Source organism: Cryptomeria japonica, chromosome 10 (assembly GCF_030272615.1).
Source record: "Cryptomeria japonica chromosome 10, Sugi_1.0, whole genome shotgun sequence".
NCBI lineage: Eukaryota > Viridiplantae > Streptophyta > Pinopsida > Cupressales > Cupressaceae > Cryptomeria > Cryptomeria japonica.
Window position 1 is genome coordinate 857,567,011 of NC_081414.1, and position 21,904 is coordinate 857,588,914.

Consider the following 21,904-nt stretch of genomic DNA (forward strand, 5'->3'; position numbering starts at 1 on the left):
CTAGAGGGTATATGGACTGAATGAGAACTTCCTTGAGATTTCTTTCAAATTCTTTCATGATTCTAAAATTGTCCAACCATCCCATTAAAATCTTCCCATTTTGTGGCCACCAATAAAGCTTCATGATAGATGTTGCAGGAGAGAGCAAGAGAAAGTAGGGTTCCTTCTTGCATGAGAGCCCAAAAAAGCTCCTAAATCTAATCCGAAAATGGCCAAAAAAAAGAAAAAGAAAAGAAAGTGCTTGAACCAATAATTTCCCTCCAAGTGTTCATGTGATTACAAGGTCTCATTCACAATGTATAAGACTTATTTTGCAAAACTAGGAAAGCAAAAATGATTCTTTAATGTAGGCCCTTACACAATTTAATTTTGATAAGGGTTTTAACCAAAATTTATTCATTTGTACTTGAAAGGACAAAAATGACAACATTTACATGAAGGAGATGAGAAAAGAAACAAGTCAAGTTGTAGAACCTCACTAGTGAATTTGAGAATCTAAGAATGTTAAAAGAGTAAAATATTGAAAGCTATATAAACCGAGTAATAGAAGTGGTAAATGGAATCAAAGGTATTGGTAGAAAATTGAATGAAGATGAAGTAGTGAAGAAGGTTCGTAGTACTCTTCCCAAATCCTATAGCTCTAAGGTTTATGCTATTGAGGAAAGTAGGGATTTGGACAAATATACAATGTCAACTCTATGGCACAATCTTTTCTTTGAGATGAGATAATTAGATAACCCTATGAAGGAAGCTGCATTTAAAGCCAATAACAAAGTGGAAGATGATGTTGATCCTGATGATGATCTTAACAATGCAGAAGAAAACTTTGTGAGAAGATTGAAGAAAATAATTGGAACATACAAAGGTGAGTTGCCCTTTAAATTTTTGGATTGAGAAAGAATTGGTCATTATGCATCTACATGTACTTTCAAGAAAGATAACAATAGAAGAGGAGATGATAAAAACAAAAGAGGAGAAGATAGAAGAGACAAACCTAAAAGAAGTTTTTATTCCAAAGAAAGTAGTTACTCATCTGAAGAAGAGGAATGTGATGATTCAAATGGAGAAACATTGTTTATGGCTCTAAAATTTGATAATGTTGATGAATGTAAGGAGTCTGGTACTCTATTGGGTGAAGAAAATAGTGAGAAATCATTAATTGTGTGGACTTATCTTCATGCAAAAGAAGAACCAAATGCATGGGTAATTAACAGTGGGTGTTCTAATCACATGATTGGTGATAGAAAAAATTTCATTAATCTTGAAAGGTGAAATGGTGGATTAGCCAAGTTTGGTGGTGAAGACGTTGCTCAGGTTTGTGGCAAGGGAACCATAACCATTGATGGAAAGAACAAGACAAATGATATTCTCTATGTTAAGGGACTGAGACATAATATTCTTAGTGTCACTTAGATGTGCAACAAAGGATACAAACTTATATTTCATGAGAATGGACGTGAAATCAAAAAAAGGAAGCTTAGGAAGACTAATTGCACAAGGTACAAGGACTGATGGAAATATTTGTCATCTAAAGGAATTTGAATGCAGAAATTGTCTAATAGCTCAGAGTAGTGGATGTTGGCTTTACAACTTACATCTCTCATTTAACACTAATAAGAAATGATCCCACAAAGCTCTATTACTTGTAAGGGTTGGTATCTAGATTTCTCTATACCATGTAAGATTTTATTGAAGATTGTAGTCATCTAAAAGCTAGAAACTTCCACGAAAGCACAAGATCGATTATATATGAGAGAATGGTTCTATTATATCGAGATACAAATATACAATGAGAATCTAGATTGAAATTATAATGGGATCTCATTGGTTATATAAATAAATGCGAGATGATGGATTGTATAATATTAAGACATGTGTCTTAATTATATGACCTGAGACATAAAGCCCTAAGTAAACTTAAGTAACTAGTGTTAATAGGACCTAGGTGATTAAGCTAAGTAAACTATTCTTTTCACACTAACATACATGATTTAAGATACTTGATCATTTTATGATTCATAAATGCCTTAAAAGAAAAAATAAAATAATAATAGAATTTGCATATCCGTGGCATTCCCATTGATTTGTTTCCTTATTTTGAGGAAATATATTGATACATGTATAGATCATTGAATGCCACAATCTTATGTAAATTTGGGCTCATCCCCATTGATTTTACCTATATCTTTACATACATATTCCTACATATTTATTTCCATCTTATCTTTATATGGACACACTTTGATATATTTCAATAAAATTTGCATATATATCACATTTATCCATGATCTAGCTCTATATAGAAATTACACACTTTAATAAATGATTTCTTTCCATCTAAGGTTGTGCTCGTCATTGTAGGATCAACCTAGGGTTGGTCTTGAAGATGAGGACTTGACCTCTTCCTTTCTAAACTTTAAAATTTATTTATTGAATGATTCCCTTTGTTTTCTTACATTGAACAAACTAAGTACATATTTTACAAAATTTGGTGTTATGTGCTAGTATTTAAAGACATTCATTTTAAATCTCTCCTCAAAGCATTCCAAGATATCATTCTCATTTAGTAAAGGAAACAATTTAGTTGTCGATCATTTACATACATTTCTCCGAATTGACTTAAAAGAACATATCCTTTTTCAACGCAACACAAACTTTTCTAAGGTAATTCTAAATATCGTCAATCCTAAATCATAAAAAAAGATAAAAGAAATAGAGACTAATTATGCAAGATAGAAAATAAAACTATATGAATCATTCATTGTTGAATCATTTCTACAAGCGCGAAACATTTTTACGACTATAAATTTAACTTAAATCTAGAACAAACTAATATATACACATATTACTATATAATATTCTTAATATGCATTAATTATATATATATATATATATATATATATATATATATATATATATATATACTAATTGTGAAACAAATCACAAATTATCGGCATCCATTTTTTTTTTTAATAGCTTTCATGTCTATAAAACAATAGTTGGTCCTCCATGACTTTAAACGATTAAGTGGATCGGAGGAGAAACATTCAATCGCTATGCCCCATTATTTCATACATTAATGCACAAAAGAAGTTCAAAGAAAGGAATTCTATAAAAAGAATCTCATAACTTCATGAATGTGACAGAGGACAAAGTATGCATGTGGACTCACCTTGTCGTATTTTTTCATTATTTTTGAGAAGGCCAACAAGTTGAGCGAACTGCAGCACGCAGAGACAGAGGTCAGAAAACACATTAACTTCGCACGACTACTGGTGCTCTTCCCCTACAATAAATAATGCATTTTTGTTACCTGTAACTTTTCACGAGGGTCAATTTCTCATAAAATTCAATGCAAGCGGTGCGGACCATTTCGTTGCCTCTCCTGAGATCCCTTCTGCTCAGTGTCTGATTCTCCGGATTGTTGAGGATGTTTCGTATGGTAGACCGCGGGGTGTCTGGTGTAATCCTTATTTTTACATTTTTCATTATCTCAATGGGATGTGGTTTATTGTTACTTCTCAGCTTGTGTCGGATCTGGCTCTCAGCCGGAGCTGCTTTGGGTGCGGGAGGTTCGAGCCCGCGACCGGTCATTTCAATTTCGTTATCTGCTTTTGCTTCTGCTCCGGTGTGCATGCTTTCAGTCTCGACTATGCCGCCGGCGTTGACCAGAACTTCATTTATCTCTTCCATATGAGAGGGGCCTGCAAAGACAGAAAAATATGTAAACGCAGATTACATGTTCAAGGATATTTTGGCAATTTATAAGCCAAAGTCAGTTCAAATAAAATTTCATATCAAGAATCATGTGGCTGGAATAGGCGAAGTTCACTGAAGCAAAATTGATACAAATAGCACCGCTGTCCCTGCAAGATCTCACTAACAGAATAATAGTTGGACTGGAAATGTGTTCCAAACAGCTATAGATACAGAAAAATAGCTAAAAACAACGGTAACCTGCAACATGCATGTACAGCTTCCATTAATATTTGATTAGGTAAATACAGAAAAGGTAAGTACAGAGAACCAAGATTGGTTCCTTCTGTGGTGAAAACTAAAAAACCTCTATTTTTAGAGCTCCATACTCACCTCTACCAAAAATGGAGTATTTTTCAGGCTTTAAATAAGAAAAACAAAACCTACAGCTTTTTCTCTACTTACAGCAGTCAGACAGTGGCGAAAAGAAAAGCTAAAAATAGAAGACAAAAAGAAACGAAGAATAAATGTTCTGCAAGAGGCCGCCAGCTTTCATTAGTTATGAGAAGATTCCGTCGGATCAGATCCATCCCTTAAATTCAAAGTTGCATATGAAAATTGTAGAAATTGATGAATTCAAGCCATAATTCATGAAATTTTAATAATAAAAATTGTGATTCGACAGTTATTTTTAGCTCTTCCATCTTGATGATAAATAACAAAGCAATTGAAGCAAGAGATTGGCTTCTTCATTGTATCGTAAGAGATCGAGAATTTTATCTTCCATAACGCTACTGTGAGATGCTGTGAAGCTACTCTAGTTAAATATTATATGAAAAGCATGTCTGACTAAATGCAGGCTCAAAATGTAGTAGATTAGAACTGTAAATTTGTAAATAATTCAGATCGATACCAGAATATTTTCCAAGGGCTGGAGGTGCTTTTCCCTCAATTTCAGCGGTCTTAAAATATTGACCAGGTTTATTGCGCACAATGGCTCTGAATGCAAGCAGAGATGACATTTGTTTATCCAGCTCAGTCGCTTCCTTGACAAGCTCTTCAACTCTGCTACGATAAAAAGAATTCACTTTGTTAAGCTCCTCGTCTAATCTCTTAAAGAAAACCACATCATATTCACCCCCTTCCTCCGCAGCCATTAAAAACGTGGTTTCATACGAATCCTTTGCGCCCTGTTCCTTACTCTTCACTTGCAAATAAACAAATAAAATCTTTAGACCAGAAATTTGGGTGTTCCTAAATTAAAGATAATGTATTAAAAATATCTTACCAGTATGATTTCTTCTTCCTTGTTAGGGGAATAAATATGGCTGCTACCTCGTCTCACGAGACCGCTGAAGGCTCTGAAAGAGATGGCCTTTCTGATCTCTCCCAGGGGAGGATTGCTGACTTTGAGAGAAGGTTTTAGCCTTGTTTTGTAGCGCGTGATATCTTTTAAGACAGTTTTGAGGAAATTGTAGTCCATGTAAGCCTCGTGCCATTCGGGCACCATTTGTGCCACAAACTCCTTACCAAATTTCATTGAGCAATAATGAAATCTTCCGAGCTTTCTGTTTCCAGTTATCTCAGAAAACAAACTGAAAATGCAAGCAGAATCCAAAAAATCTGCTTATGTGTAGAAAAATTCATACATAGAAGATCTTTTAGCGATTCAGATTGAAGACTAACCCTTTTTTTTTCATTGATCAAAATTCATACATAAAAGATCTTTCAGCGATTCAGATTGAAGACAAACCTTTCTTTTTAACTGATCACAGCAGGAATAAATACAATATGAATATAAATAAGGGCATGTCTTCATGTTGTTGTTTAATTTATTTTGGTTAGCTACAGCTACTCAATTTTATGAGGAGTAATTTGTGGAGTAGGTGGTCTCATGGAAAGTAAAATTATTGCTTATTTTTATGCAATCCTTTTAAATCATTTTTGTAAATGAAATTATTAGAATATTTTTGCAAATAAAAAGTGTAGGCAAATAGAAAGGAGAGGAAAAAAAAATGGTAAATCCACATGTTAGTTTTTCAATAAGCAGCCATTTCGAGCCCCCCTTTTTTTCAAAGCTTATTTTCAACTTTTAAGTAGTTGCTACTCCACTAAAATAGGGTAAGATTTCAATTAAATTTAAGCAAAAAATGTTGATAAGCAGCTGCATGGGGACATGGGGTAAGAGTCCAATATGACTGCACACCAAGGAAGGAAATTCTAATACAACTTTAACTAGATAAACTTTAGTAAATGTCTTTAATATATATATATATGTGTGTGTGTGTGTGTGTGTGTGTGTGTACACACACACATACATATACATATACATATACATGTACACACACACACACACACACACACACATATACTGAAGAGTGCACAATTATACTGAGAGGGGGATGAATCAATATAATGTGATATTTGTACTTAATTTAAAACTTCAACCATTGTTGTGAGATTAACTATAGTAATAGGAAAAATAACAATATAAAAAGCACAACATCCACACAAGAGAGAGAGAGAGAGAGAGAGAGAGAGAGAGAGAGAGAGAGAGAGAGCACAAGATTTACGTAGAAAGCCCTTGGGGAGAGAACCATGGTGAAGGACTACTTTTATCTGGTATCCAAATCCATCTTCACAAAATGAAATGAATAGTTCTTGCAATTGTTTGTACACACCAACCCACATGAGACAACGATCCCCTTATTACAATTTGTAGGCACCAACTTACTATAGACACTAATCCCCACAAATTGAAATCCAACTCAACAAGAGACACCAATCTCATATATCAAGAGGCAACAACCTCTTTTGACAACATGAGATGAAAGCTATAGAGCTTTTCTCCAATTTTTAATGACCAAACTAATTTTTTCTTTATCTTTTGATCTAATTATCTAATTTGATTCTCTTTACCAATATTTTTGCTTTGATCCTCTTATAAATATTCAACCATACATTGCTTGGATCTTCTATAAAAGATCTCCAACATGGATTGATCTATACTTGTTACACATTTTTATTTTTTCATGCCAATATGGGTCTTGTTTTGTCCTCTGTTTCTATTTGTTTTTTAGGATGTTTATGAGCCTTAAGTTAATACACTAAAACATGGGGGTATTTTCAAAAGTTAATTCAATAAAAAATGGCTAAAGGTTTAAGATTTTAGCCAAACCCATGCCTTTCTTATGTCTTTCTTTGCATTGCCTTGCTTAATAATTTGAGTTTTTAGCTTTGTTAAGAAAATAAATATTAATACCTTGTTGGCATATGCACACTCCAATGAGACATTGTATGTGATTGAAGGTTTTGTCATTGATGGCAACCTTGCAATCTTATGGCACCGACAAAGGCATTATATCAGCATCAGCAGATCACACTCTACATTGGCACTCAGGACACTAGCACCGACACAGAAGAAAGGAAGTATACTGGCACAGAGGCTGACAGGATTTTGTTATATTATATTTTGTTTATTATTGTAAAAATGTGTAAGCAGACTTGGAAAATTGTAAAATGACTCTTATATATAAAAGAGATCATTGTAGACATTTGATATAGGAGATAAAAGCATTAAAGAAAAATATTAGGCAAACCTATTATACGAAATATAGATTAAGGGGTATATGTAAAGAACAAAGCAGGAAGCGGTACTGAATCTGGCATTGAAGATGCTATTGTAAAGCAGTACAAGATATTGGATTTGTATAATCCTTATTGTAAGTCAGTGAGACTTCCCATTGAGTAGTGAGCTCTAGGCAGTTGGCCTTCCTACATGTGCAGGCCCCTATTGTAAGTAATATTCTCTTATTGGCCAGTGAGTGAATATTGTGGGTCACAAATCCCACCGAGGCTTTTCCCACATCAGGTTTCCTCGTTAAAATCTTGTGTTATGGTGTGCTTTTCATGTGGATGTTCTTGATTTTATTTATTGCATTATTTCTTGCATACCGGTACACTGTCATATTATGTTCTGCATGCTTTAAGTGAAGAAATTGTATATACCGGTCAGATACTGATTCACCCCCCTCTCTCAGTATCTTTGGGATCCCTAACAATTGGTATCAGAGCCTGGTCCTCTATTTTCAGAAGCCTAACAGCTTGAGGAAGATCTTGACACCGGTAAAGATGGAAAATATGATGAAGCAACTTGAAGGAGCTCTTACAGACTATGATGCAGAAAAATTGAAAAATATCAAACTAGAAGATGATTTAAGGGCAGCTTAGGACATCATTCAGGCACTTCAAGAAAATTTTACTGTTGCAAGAAATAAGAGAAGAGAACTTTGTGAAAAATTGCAAAATGAGAATGATGAAAAGGATTCACTTAATGATATGATAAGAAAGTTGAAACAAGAGATCATGACAACCAAGAATGAGATGCAGGATATGACTATGAGATTTTGCAAAGAGATTGAGGATAGGAAGAAGAATGAAGAAGAATTGACCAGAAGACTAAGTGATGTAGCAAATGAGAACACAAGACTTAGCTATGAAAATGACATGTTGAAGATAGATCTGATGCATACTCAGAATGACTCAAATGAACTGATGAGACAAAAAGAAGTCTTAGAAAGAGAACTAGAAACTGCAAATCAACATAAAGAAAAATTCAAGAAAAGCTCAGAGGAACTTGGCACCTTGCTGAAGAATCAAAAACCTAAAGGTGACACTTTTGGAATTGGCTTTGAAGTTGGTGAAAGCTCCGGTATTGCAAATACTCAGGATCATAGCAAATCGGTAAGACAACCTAATGCTTATAAATTCAATGGAAAATGCTTTAACTATAATAAATATGGTCATAGAGGAAATGAATGTAGATCTAGAAATTATCAGAATATCAACACACCCACCGGTCAATTTTCTAAATGCAACAAAGTTGGTCACAACTCTGAAAACTACAGAATGAATGTGAGATGTTATGTTTGTGGAAGTTTTGGACATTTATCTAATCAATGCAGAACACAAACTAGTATAGGTTATGGAAAAGCTATTCAGAAAAATAATGTAACTTGTTATGCATGTAACAAGATTGGGCATATTGCTAAATTTTGTAGAAGTAAAGGAACACCGGTAGACAACAAAAGTTCTAGCTTGAAAGGTAAAGAAAAAGTTGAAGAGGTTAAGCAAGAATTCTCAAAATAATGGATTAGAAAAACTGATCTAAACATTGGGAATACTCCTCCACCGGTAGAACCAACTAGTGCTTCACCGGCAGAACAGAGTGATGCTTCACTGGAAGGACAGAGTAGTGCTCCACCGGCAAGAAGTTCTTCATCTAATTGAAAAAAATTTCCTTGAGGGTTTGGCAATCTATTGATACATGTGCTATTATTGCCTCGGTTAGAGATAAGAAGTTGGAAATTACTTATTACCGACAAACAATGTTAAGTGAATACTTAACCGGCATGCAATTAATGTGGTAGATGGTGAAAAGACATTATATAATCAAGGTTTTGGCTCCATTTCATTTCACCGAGATTTCAAATTTACGAAGAGCATGAAGACTCCGAGCTAAGGCATTTCGAGCAAGAAGCAAGAACACTCCAAACAATCATCCATCCTAAGGTTGTAAAAGGTATTTAATCATGGCATCCACCTTTGCAATTGAACACATAGCAAACCCTACTGTTGTTGAAGTGATAAAAAGACCTAGGCCCGTATTTCAGTTAGTTCCTGAAGTAGCAAAGAAAGATGATACCTTAGGTGCTTTTTCTCAAATTCCTAAGGGAGTTGTTTATGCTGAAGACCCCAGAATGTACATCCACTGTAACATTGAGGAACTAGGAGATGAAGAAATTAAAACCATGTTTAAAACTGTGATATGTGATAAAACCAGCAATGTAAAAGATGAACACAAAATCATTGAGACCCTAGGATTTAAAGAGATCCTTAGCATTCCTGAATTTCCAAAGGATGTGATTAGGATAGTCTTAAGCAGGGTACATGGTGAGTTTTTCTGGTTGGATGCAGTCCACAAAATCACCAAGGAAGCTGTGAAAGCTGTCACAGGGTTACCAACCACTGGTAAAAGACCAGATAAAACCAAGAAGGCTTCCAATGACCTAGTTATAAACCTAACTGGTGCAACATTCGACAAGAGGTCCCTAAGAGTTAATGATGTAATAGATATCAATGTGAGATTCATCAGCATGATTTTAGGATATAAAGCTACTCATGCAAATAGACTCAATTCAGTTTCAAGCTTATGCATTAAGAGTGCTTATGATATGGTCGCAGACAATGCAAAAATTGATATATGTGAGTGGTTAAAAGATGAATTAATTGACAACCTTGGAAAGATCAAGAAGGACAAGAAAGGAACTTTCAGGTTTGGAAATTTGTTAGTATGTCTGATGCTACACATAACAAAATAGGTTCCTGGTATAGGTTACAAAGAACTTGGATATGATGTACCGATAGGCAAACAATTAATAGAACTATTCAATAACTTGGGTGAAAACAAGGAAAACAATATTCATGACTTCTTTCAAGCATTAAAGGCCAAAATGAAGAAAACAATAAGGTTATCACAAAAGATTGTAGACAAATACAAAGATGAAATATGCTTTGTCATCAAGAAAGATGAAATCTGGATGGAAGCAGTCATCCCAAGGACAGTTTGGGTAACCGAGATGGGCTATGAAATAGATGATCACATAGTTGAAACATATGCTAAAGCACTTCTGGAAGCCCCTAGAGAACCTAAGGAAGAAGTATTTGGTAGTGAAAAAACCATTGAAAGCCAAATACAATCAAAGAAAAGAGTGAAAAAGGTTGAGGCAGTAGTAAGGAAAGGTTCCAAACAAGCAAAATCCATCAAAGAAGATGTACTGAAGAAAACCAGTATAATAAAGGATGAGTTAGCAGCTCCACAACCTGAAACTCACCTATCACCGGTAGGTACTTCTTCAGGGAGTGACATTTCTGCAACTTTCAAAAGAGTAGTTAGAAAAAGAGATCCCTCACCGGCAACCACACCCTCACCTAGGAGGACAAGGCAAAAACAAGCAGCAGTGAGATCTCTGGTAAGAAAGGCCACACCAAAGAAGAAACTGACACCTAAGAAGAAGAAGAGGACAAACAAAGACTTGGCCCCTCTTGATATACTATTGAATGAAATCACAGAGGAAGGTAAATTGAAGAACATAGAGAAAATATATGACACTCTAACAGCTGATGAAAAAGAGCAAGTTGAAAATAGTGTTATATTACATATGGATATGTACAAGAAATTTTTGATGGAAGTAGTCAATGAAATTCCTGATGAACTATTCAAAAGACTAGAAGCAAGAAGACAAGTAGTAATAGAACTGGATAAGAAAATAAAGATTGAAAAGCTACTTGTTGTATATCCAGTAAACTCTCCCCAAGAAATTGATGACCTAATTTCTCAAGCCAATCGGACAGTATTTTCTACTGCACACCGGCACGTTGCTTTAATGGTAGGAAGAGTTAATGAGGTAACAGAGGAGACAGAAAATGGATGGGATATATTCCTAGTTGAGAAAGAAAAACAAGAAGAGTACAGGAACCCCAAACCCATAAAAGTTTATCAGAAAGATAGAGACAAGGGGAAAGGAAAAGTTGGTGGACCACCTAGTATCAAGGCTAGAGACAACTTAACCCCACCTCCTTTAATTACTCCACCGGTAAAAACAACAACTACTGAAGATCAACTGGCAGCTGAGAGTATGGATGTAGAGGATGATAATCCTAATCCTGAAGTCTTATATACTGTGGATGTTGATACTCAAAAGATCAACATAGTGGTAGACAAAGATACAACAGATAAGATTGATATGGCTAGTGAGCCTCCGGTAGCTGAGGAAACTGATAACTCACAGGAGAAACTGGCAGAAGATAAAGAACTAAAAGTAGAGACTCAAACTCAGACTGAGGCAATGCAACAAACAGAGGAACAAACAGAGCAAAAGGCTCCAGAACAAGAACAACAACAACAGGAACAGGTACATAAGGAAACAGTACCACTGGCAACTAGTGAAGTAGAAAAACCATTGCTTAAAGAAATGCAAACACAAACAGACCTACCAGAGGTCAATACAAACTTGGTTACTTCCACCGATACTCAGATTGTTGATTCATCATCAAGGTTCAAATCAACTAATGTGACTGAGGTACTACTCGATTCTATCAAGAAAATAACCAACTGCAGCTCACAAGCTTACAAAGCAATTGATGATACCATACCAATTTTGAAGGTAATTTCTCCCAACTGTAATATAGACAACAAATATTCTTTAGGACAACTTGATACACTGTGTAAATATATCTCAGAAAACATTGAGAAAATAAAAGAAGAGTCAGTGAAGGATAAAGTAGAAGTTGAAAAACAAAAATTCTTTGATGAGTAAATAAAGAAGTGTAACAGAGATTTTGACACACTTCTACCAGAATTATGTAATTTGTTGAAAGAGTACAAAAATCTGTACAAAGATACCTGTAAAACAAACTTTTTGACTGCAGATATAGACAAGAAAATGAGCAAGGTACAGGATGAGATCAATAAACTTACAGATAGTTTTGTCAACTCGCCTGATACACTATCAGTTTTTGAGGAGAAGATAACAAATTTTGAGGAAGAACTACTTAAATTGGAAAGAGAGAAAGAAAGAATAGTGAATAAAGCAAAGCATTTGAGATCAAAACTAGGTCCAAGATTGGACTATCTAGCATCTCTATGGAAGGAAGTATCTGAGGCACTAATACAGGGAATGAAAACACTGGCAAAGCATTTGCAACATCTCACCGATACAGTGAAGAGAACAAAGACAACAATAAAGGATAGCAAAATGTTTATGGATAGTATAAACTTGATTTTGGGAGATCTTTTTCAAATTGTAACTACCCAGTTACAAGGTTGAAACTACAGACTCTACTGACATCTTGACAACCTTTGTCATTGATGCCAAAGGGGAAGTAGTGGGATGAGAAAATTCAAATCACAGGACAGGAATCATATGCTCAGGGGGAGCTCACACATTTTTGGTAACATTTTTGGACTTCACATTTTTGGATCATTTTTGAAATTTCTCATGAGTGTTGCCATCAATGCCAAAGGGGGAGATTGTTGGCATATGCACACTCCAATGAGACATTGTATGTGATTGAAGGTTTTGTCATTGATGGCAACCTTGCAATCTTATGGCACCGGCAAAGGCATTATACCGGCATTAGCAGATCACACTCTACACCGGCACTCAGGACACCGACACCGACACCGACACAGAAGAAAGGAAGTATACCGGCACAAAGGCCGACAAGATTTTGTTATATTATATTTTGTTTATTATTGTAAAAATGTGTAAGCCGACTTGGCAAATTGTAAAATGACTGTTATATATAAAAGAGATCATTGTAGACATTTGATATAGGAGATAAAACATTAAAGAAAAATATTAGGCAGACCTATTATGTGAAATATAGGTTAAGGGGTATATGTAAAGAACAGAGCAGGAACCGGTACTGAATCTGGCATTGAAGATGCTATTGTAAAGCAGTACAAGATATTGGATTTGTATAATCCTTATTGTAAGTCAGTGAGACTTCCCATTGAGCAGTGAGCTCTAGGCAGTTGGCCTTCCTGCATGTGCAGGCCCCTATTGTAAGTAATATTCTCTTATTGGCCAATGAGTGAATATTGTGGGTCACAAATCCCACCGAGGTTTTTCCCACACCGGGTTTCCTCATTAAAATCTTGTGTTATGGTGTGCTTTTCATGTGGATGTTCTTGATTTTGTTTATTGCATTATTTCTTGCATACCGGTACACTATCATATTATGTTTTGCATGCTTTAAGTTAAGAAATTTAATATACTGGTCAGATACTGATTCACCCCCCCTTCTCAGTATCTTTGGGATCCCTAACATTCCTTTTGCAACATGTGAGGGAAAGGAAAGAGAGGGAAACAATTTTATTTCTATTTTCTAATGGATATCTTTGTATCCATGTAGTAAGAGAAGGGTAGGGTTTCTTGTTGGAAGAGAGCTCAAATGTCAAATGGCACAAGGATAGAAGATGGTGCGTTGATTCAAATCCACATTACAGAAAAAATAAATGGGAATATGACACATTGCAGTAGAAATAAAGAGATTCATGACTCATTGCATGGAGAAGAAAGGTTGTGCTAGGTTTGGGCTCTAATCTTCTTCCATGAAAGTTTCTCACTGTCAGAAGGAGTGATAAATTCTTCTCTTTTATAACACATAGTGGTTAGATGCTATTTTGTATTGTTGTCCTGTTGAGTTTCTCATGGTTTTTGTAAAGAGAAAATGTAGTTGGGGAGTCATGCATGTATAACTAAAGAAGGCATGGTGGAACCATGTAAAGAAGCCAATAAATAAAGGAAGGGTTGTCACAATAGAGTTTAGAGGACAACCATAATGGTTTTTTGCAATCACAATAATATTTTAAGGATAGTGAGAAACAAACTTATGATCCAACAAGCCGTCATGAAAATGATAATCCTAAGCCCAAGGATGGTGATAGCTTCAAACAAGGGCACAATGAAATGGTCAATCTGGTGATACTGAGTAAGTGCATATGACAGTGAGGTCAAAGATTATTTGATAATTGAATAAGAAAAGACAATGGTGAAGGAGAATGTAAGGATTTTATTCATCAAAGGAATATAGGTCATGATAAGACAACAAGATAGTAGATGTTAATTATAGTCAAATTTGACAAAGAGGCATATGGTGAACGTTTTAGGAAGATAGCTATCAAAAAAATCAAAAGGTTGATACCAAAAGGCATGAAGCCATGATAAGATATTTGTCCAAGGTTTAATTTTATATTTTGACAAACCTATGTATGACATTGGCATGCAAAGTAAAAAGAGCACACATATTTAAAGCAAAGAAGTTGACCACTCATAGTCCCAAATGATAGTGATGCTACAACAATAGGATTAGAAGTTAGTTGGGATAGCTAGCTTACAATATAGTTCCATAATGGTCAAATTCAATGTTATTTTGTGCTAGAGCTATGGGGAAGTATTATGTATGTTCATCAAAATTATTTCAATAGTTCTTAAGGATTGCATGAACATTAAGAAGTCAAGTTATTGATAGACTTATATGACATCCTGGTAGCATTCCATGATGACTACTATCATGTTATGACAAAAGTCAAAACATAAGTGTTTTATAAATGATGGATAAACAGAAAAAAGAGAAAGAAATGTCCATTGTTTTGTTTTTAGGTCTTTGTACTAAGGTAAAAGAGATAGAAACTGAAGAAAAAGAAAATAACAATAAATCTTCATGGAGATAATCTAGGTCATGATTTGATATTCTATCACATATAAAGCTTTATTCTTATACCTTATATCATATGCCACTAAAAGAATGACTGAGTATAAGAGGGTGTCATAGGCTTTCAAACAATATAGGGGCTTCATTTATTGATAACACCAATAAATGAGTAATGACAAGAAATATGGTGGGAGAAAATGCAAAGTTTGTAAGGCTAGAATGAATAATCTTAGCAAGGGAAAATATAATGATCTTATGGGAATAAAAAAATGATAGTAATACATTAGTGGGATAGTCATGACCATGAGAAAAGAAATAGTTAGAAAAAATGAAGAAGATGATATAGCTAATGACATTGTTTTCATTTGTTGTCAATAGAATAGAGGTATGAGGTGGATCATTCATCAATAAGTAGAAATACTATTGCTAAATCACCAACAAGCAAAATACTATGAATGAGTTTGACAAATGATACTAGTATGCAATTTCATGAAAACCTACAAAAGGACAATAAATCCTTAGTGAGATATAAGAAGTATTGAAGCCACTCATCCTATATTCAATGAGGAAAATATCAAGTGCATTTTGATAATGAAGAGTAAAGTATAAGGTCATGAATAGTAAGGAGCTTGTTAACATTTGAATAAAAGTAATTTAAGATTGAATAAAGATAATCACGATAAGGTGATTAAGTGCATTCATTTTGGAGAAGATTGGGTATCATAATTTCCTTTTAACATGTACAAAGGTTTCCAAATGGGTATATTATCATTCAAGGGCGAGATTTGAGCATTCATGAAGCACTTTTGAGCATTTCTAGGGGTCTTAAATGTCCTATTTCAAATCCATCCAACCTAGGACTATTTCAATCTTTAAGGACCTTAAAATCACATGTCCTATGAACAAGGAGGAGGTTGCAACAATTTTAGAGGGTATTTAAGACCAATCATTAACTTTTCCAAGAGGAGGAGAGTATCTAGGAGGAGGTTGAAGACTTCTTCAAACAATTGAGAGAATATAGAATCTAGGGGAAAAATTAAAGGCCTTATCCATAGACAAGTCAAAGATGAATTTTTTTCTTCATTATGATTACCTTTTGGTGCACATTTGAAGGCTCAAAAGTAGCCATGAAGATTTTGGATGACCAAGAAAGAAAGTAATATAGCATAACTCTTTCTTCTTTTCATTTAATGGTCTAAAAGGTTGTAATTAGTTGTTGCTCTTCTATAAAGAACAAATCTCTTCTTTATTTTTAGTGAGTTCTTTCTCTTCTTGTAAATATTGTAGCTTTTCAAAGCTCTTTCCTATAAAATATTAGCATTGTAACTCCAATTTTAGACTTGTAGGTAGCTATAAAAACATATTTTCTCAATAAAGATTACTGTCATTTACCTTCTCAAAGCTTGTCTTATTATGTGCAAAGTAAAGATGGATGAATATACTTGTGAAATTTCATGTTTACTTTTAAGGTTGTCTCTTTCTGCACCTTTAGGCAAGAATAAACATATTTTCAAGGCAAGTCATATGACTATGTGATGGATATAAACAACAACTAGTTGTGAAATTTCATTTTCCTTCTTTAGTTGTGAGTATTTTCACCTCAAGTGATGAAACACTTGTGCATAGGTATGAATAAATTTTGATTTGTGTCATGTAATAGTTGATTAATTGATCTATTGTGTAGATCAATCAATGGGGTATAGTTCTTGGAAAGTCAATTTGGTCTATAACACTAGTGTTAGATTTCTTTAAAGTATTACTAGTTTCAAGTGATTATCCCAAAGAGAGCCAATTCATTAAATAGAGTTTTGATGTCAAGTATCGGAGCCCACACTCTAAAGATCATTCTCATGTTTTAGTGGATGGTTGAACGTAGTTCAACAAGGGTGCACATCCAATTGACAATAATTTTATTAGAAACCATGGAGATGTTGGCCTGGAACAGTTATAATCATTACTATAATGTGTAGAAGTTGGTCATAAAATATATTCATTAAAACCTTTATGTCATCCTAGACACGCTTTAAAGAAACAAACACTTATTGAGTTGTTACAAAGTTTGAATAGTAGTTGTAGATCTCAATATTTGTGGGAAAATGAACAACTATTGGGAATTGATCAAATTTTTAAAATAAAGTGATTAACATTAAAAAGTCACTAGTAAATTAGGATAAAATCCAATGTACATGTCATTGGTCATGGTGCATAGAGGAATCGACGTCAAAATCTAAGTTAGATTGACACATAAGTCCAAGTGGCACTAACAAGTCCATGTGTTAACTAGACGCAATATCACAACCAAGACGAGGTAATAATTCTCTCTCCAAGCCTTAAAGGATTCCCTTGACTTCCTTCAGTGGCCCAAGTTGCATGGAAACAAAGCACTACAACAATCTCCTTTCAAGGTCAAAGCAATATCCCCCCACACCAGTGCAAACAAATTAGAGACAACTAAGCTAGATGGAATATTGCTTTGATATTTTGATAAGGCATGTCCTTGCATTGACATCCTCACCAAATGGCACAACAATGCAACCATGTAGTATTAATAGAATCCTGATAATTTAGAGTGTGATTTCACATAAACACAACACTTATTACCTCAATGCAATATCATATTTCAGCGTGGGACCAAGAAAAAAGATCCTATGCTCGTGTTCTTCTAATAAACAACCTAGCGAGGACCACTTCTACATCAACCAAATCTTGATTCTTATGTATGTATTTAAATCAAAATATTTTACACAACCAAGATGGATAGTAATGATAGGTAGGTAGGGTTGATGCACAAAAAAAAATGGTGCTTAAGTTATAACTTAAGCTATCAGTTGTAGGATAGATCTAGTCAATGGTAAATTAGGACAAAATCAAACTAGAGACCTGGCTAGACTTAGGGTTTAGGGTTTAAGGCCTTAGGGTCTGTAGATAAACCCTAACAAGAAATATTAAGCCCAACCCATTATAAAAAGGCAATCCAAAGACCAATGTAGAGTGCACAATAGGCATCAAAGATCATTTCCAATTTCCAATAGTCCATAACCAATCCTTAACATTTGAGACAATAATGATAACATATGCAACTATTAGACTACAACCTTTGACATCAATGATAGAAATGACAATATTTTCAAGAATCCCACCCTTTCTCACGATGACAACACTTGAACCAACACAACAAATTCATCCACTGTATGTTCCCCTTGATTATATTATTGCCCCTTTGAATTCAATGGTAAAGGGATGTCTAGAGTTGCATAAAGATTTTTGTTCACGTTTTTTTGTTAAAGTCATGTATCTTCTAAGTTAGACCGTATTATTGTACACTCACCTTGATTGAAACTTTTCACCTTTGAGTATCTCTCAAGGATTGTAGATACACTCTCGCTATCAATAAGACTTAGTGAATGAATTTGACCATATTCAAACTGACTAAAATTTGAGTGTATGTGCATCTAGTATACTCTCCCCCTTATTGTAGCACTTCAAAGATGAAGCATAAAAATTGATGAGCTCCTCTTGAAGTTGCGCTTCTCTTTAATAACTTAGAGATAAGGAGATATCATTCATAACTTTTTCCTAAGATACTTAAATGTATCTTTTACTAGAGGTTTTGTGAAGATGTTTGCATTCTATTATTTTGTAGCAACAATTTTCAACTTAACTTCTTGTTCTAAAAGGATTTCTCTCAAGAAATGATATTTGATATAAATGTGTTTTTTCCTTAATTGCATGACTGAATTCTTTGATATTATTATTACACTTGTATTAAATCACAAACAATTGAGTCGGGATGAACATATTCCACCTTGATTTCCTTCAATGTTTACTTCATCCAAATATTTTTTGTGCAACATTACACTAATAATATGTACTTTACTTTTTTTGTGGATTAAAAATAGAATCCTACTTCTTGCTTAGCCATGATGCAAGATTCTTTTTGTAAGACCCCACCTCATAGGAGATAATTGATACCCTAATTTATTATATTAATTGTTGTTAGATTCATTGAAGGTCATAAATTAAGTAATTGAGTGTGTATCATGATAGAAATATTTCAATCTTGTTAGTAAATGATAGAATTCATGGATCTCTCTTTCTTTGAAATACCTTGAAGAGAGTATATTTAAATTATGATGAAAATTGAACAAAATTATGGATGGCCTCTTACATTTCACTTTTGGGCATTATTATTTATTTTTATTATTTTATGTAATGAATATATATATATATATATATATATATATATATATATATATATATATATATATATATATATATATAGAGCGAAAAGGAGCAGAGTAGAAAGGAGTAGACGAACATCGAAGATCAGATTAGTAGGCACACTAAGGAGTCACAAGAGCACGAGCAACTGTTAGTAAACCCCATCAAATGGAGGATCCTGGAGGTTGATTGGGATGAGAAAACTAAAGCGCAGAAAGATCCTACAGAGGGAAACACTAATCAAACCCTTGAAAGTAGACACTGTGAGGAAATAGACACAAAAATTTTTGGATCCAAGATTGAAATTGACCTAACAGAGGAGGTGGCAGATGAAAGAGTCTTTTTTGAGAAACAAGTGATCATTGCTAGATTCATAGGACCAAAGATGTCCAAGAAATCCATTAACAATTTGGGTTGATAACAAATGGGGAAAAAATATTGTAGTTAAGTTCCTCCCAAAAGGCTTCTTCGTCGTTGTCTTCACATAAGAAACCAAAAGGGATCATATCCTGGTAAAGAAAAACTGGTACTTGGATAATCATCCATTATACATCCAACCGTGGACCCCTAACTTTGATCCTACCTCTTTAGCAGTTTATGAAGAATTGGTCTAGGTCTGATTATTCAATCTCCCAATCGAATACTGGAGCGACTTAAGTCTAGAGAAAATTGGTCGAACTCTGGGTATACTTCTGGAAATCGATGAGGATATTATTAAAGGCGATCTGTACACATACGCAAGGTTAAAAATTGTGGCAGTTAAGACCATTCCACAATCTGTCACGATCCTAACATCAAATGGTGAATGGAATCAACAGGTCAAGGTTGAGAAATAAATTAGGGCATGTCACAGATGCGGTAGTAAATTTCACCAATATGACAAATGTAGAATGTTTGTGAGAAAAGCATTTAATAGACCACAAAGGAAACCCAAACAAGAATGAAGGAAAAAGAACGAGAACTCACATGAGGGCATACTAATGTTAGAAGCACCTAAAAAACAAAGTCAATCCCCCCAAAACACATACGAATGACGAATGATAACCCACTTCTGCAAAATCAGGGGCCAATCCTCAATATGGGGGAAAACAACATCTCGTGCAACTTGGATAGGTCAATTCAGGAGAATCCTCCAAAGGATATGGATCGAAACGATCATGGTATTGTGGATGGTCTGGTGGATTCTTGCTTAGAGACCTCTGAACCATTTGAGGAAATGGAGGATATGGATACCCTGGACCCCAAATACATTAGCCAATCCGCCAACATCCTCCTTGGTCGATCCAAAAGAGTAATAGGTTGGTCAGAGATCAAATAGCCAACGAAAAATAAATTGTCAGTGTCTTGAATTATTTGAAAGTATCCAAGGGAGAGAACCCCTCCCTTGGAGAAAAATGAAGATCTCTTCATGGAATGTCAGGGGCTTATCTTCCCCTGACAATAAATGCTTGGTCAAAAGATCTTCGACCAAGCTTGATTCAGAAATAATAATTAAAGCTCAATGGTGAGAACGTAGTGGAATTTATAAATTATTGCTATAAATGGGAAGGAATCTTCCAAGATGCTAGGGGATTGGTTGGTGGTTTGGGCTTGATGTGGAATCCATCTCTCATTGATGTTATCCCAATTGCCTCATGCAATCATTGGATGGCTTGTATCATTCAATGTAGGAGATCAGATCTTCAATTTCCCCTGTTTAATGTGTATGGACCTACCAAGACTGAGGAGAAGCAAAAAGTTTGGAATTAGATTTCCCTTCAGATAAATTTGTTAGCATCTGATAAGGTGATAATTATCAGTGATTTCAATGCCATCCTGGATATAGATGATAAGGCGGGTGGCCTAAGAAAACCCACCAAGATAACGGAGGATTTTTGGAACTTTATTTTAAACTGCAAATTGATTGATATCATTCCCCAAAATGGGAGATTCACTTGGACAAATAGAAGACTCAATTTCTCCAAGATTTCCAAAAGACTTGACAGGTTCCTGGTTGGCGAATGGTGGATGAATGGCAACTTCTCATTGGAATCTAACATTATACCTCAGACTAGGTCAAATCACTTTCCAATTTCACTTTCAATTGCTCACGATAATCCTTGTAAGAAAAATTATTTCAAATTTCTTAACATGTGGTGGTGGGATCCAAAATTGTTGAAGAATTTGAGTAATATCTTCTCTCGATCTCCAAGCTTGAGATTCACTAAATGCATGCATTTTTTGAAAAATAAGCTCAAAACATGGAATAAATTATCCTTTAAAAACATCTTCGTGGAGAAAAATAGGATTGAGGAAGAATTGGAGGACATCAGTAATCAGGTGATGGCAATGGGCATGATAAATAAAGAGTTTGAAACCGAAAAGCTCTTAAAAGATTAGTACTCGAAAATCCTTAAAAGGGAGGAGCTATACTAGAAAGAAAAATCTAGGGAATTATGGATTGCAGATGGGGACTTGAACAAAAAAAAATTTCATGCCTCATCCAAGGCCAAAAGATTAAACAATAAAATTGGATCCATCAAGGATAGAAATGGCAATGTATGCACTTTACAGAAAGAAATTGAACATGCTACCATCGATTATTTCACCGAGTTGTTGGGGAGCAAAAACATTGATACCATTTCGACATATTCACTAATTGATGAGGTTATTGAAACACTCATAACTAACGAAGATTGTGCTATGCTACAAGCTCCGTATACCTTGG

General features: G+C 34.6%; 1 protein-coding gene across 1 annotated transcript; it reads right to left on the minus strand.

Moving 5' to 3' along the window:
• Positions 1–2,983: 2,983 nt before the first annotated feature.
• LOC131065176 (phosphate transporter PHO1 homolog 3) lies at positions 2,984–5,448 on the minus strand. Its single transcript, XM_057999614.2, has 4 exons — positions 4,985–5,448; positions 4,610–4,898; positions 3,314–3,704; positions 2,984–3,221 (listed from the first exon to the last, which is right to left on the minus strand). Exons 1-4 carry the CDS (start codon positions 5,234–5,236, stop codon positions 3,110–3,112), a joined length of 1,044 nt encoding a protein of 347 aa, XP_057855597.2. The 5' UTR covers positions 5,237–5,448; the 3' UTR covers positions 2,984–3,109.
• Between the last annotated feature and the right edge of the window lie 16,456 nt (positions 5,449–21,904).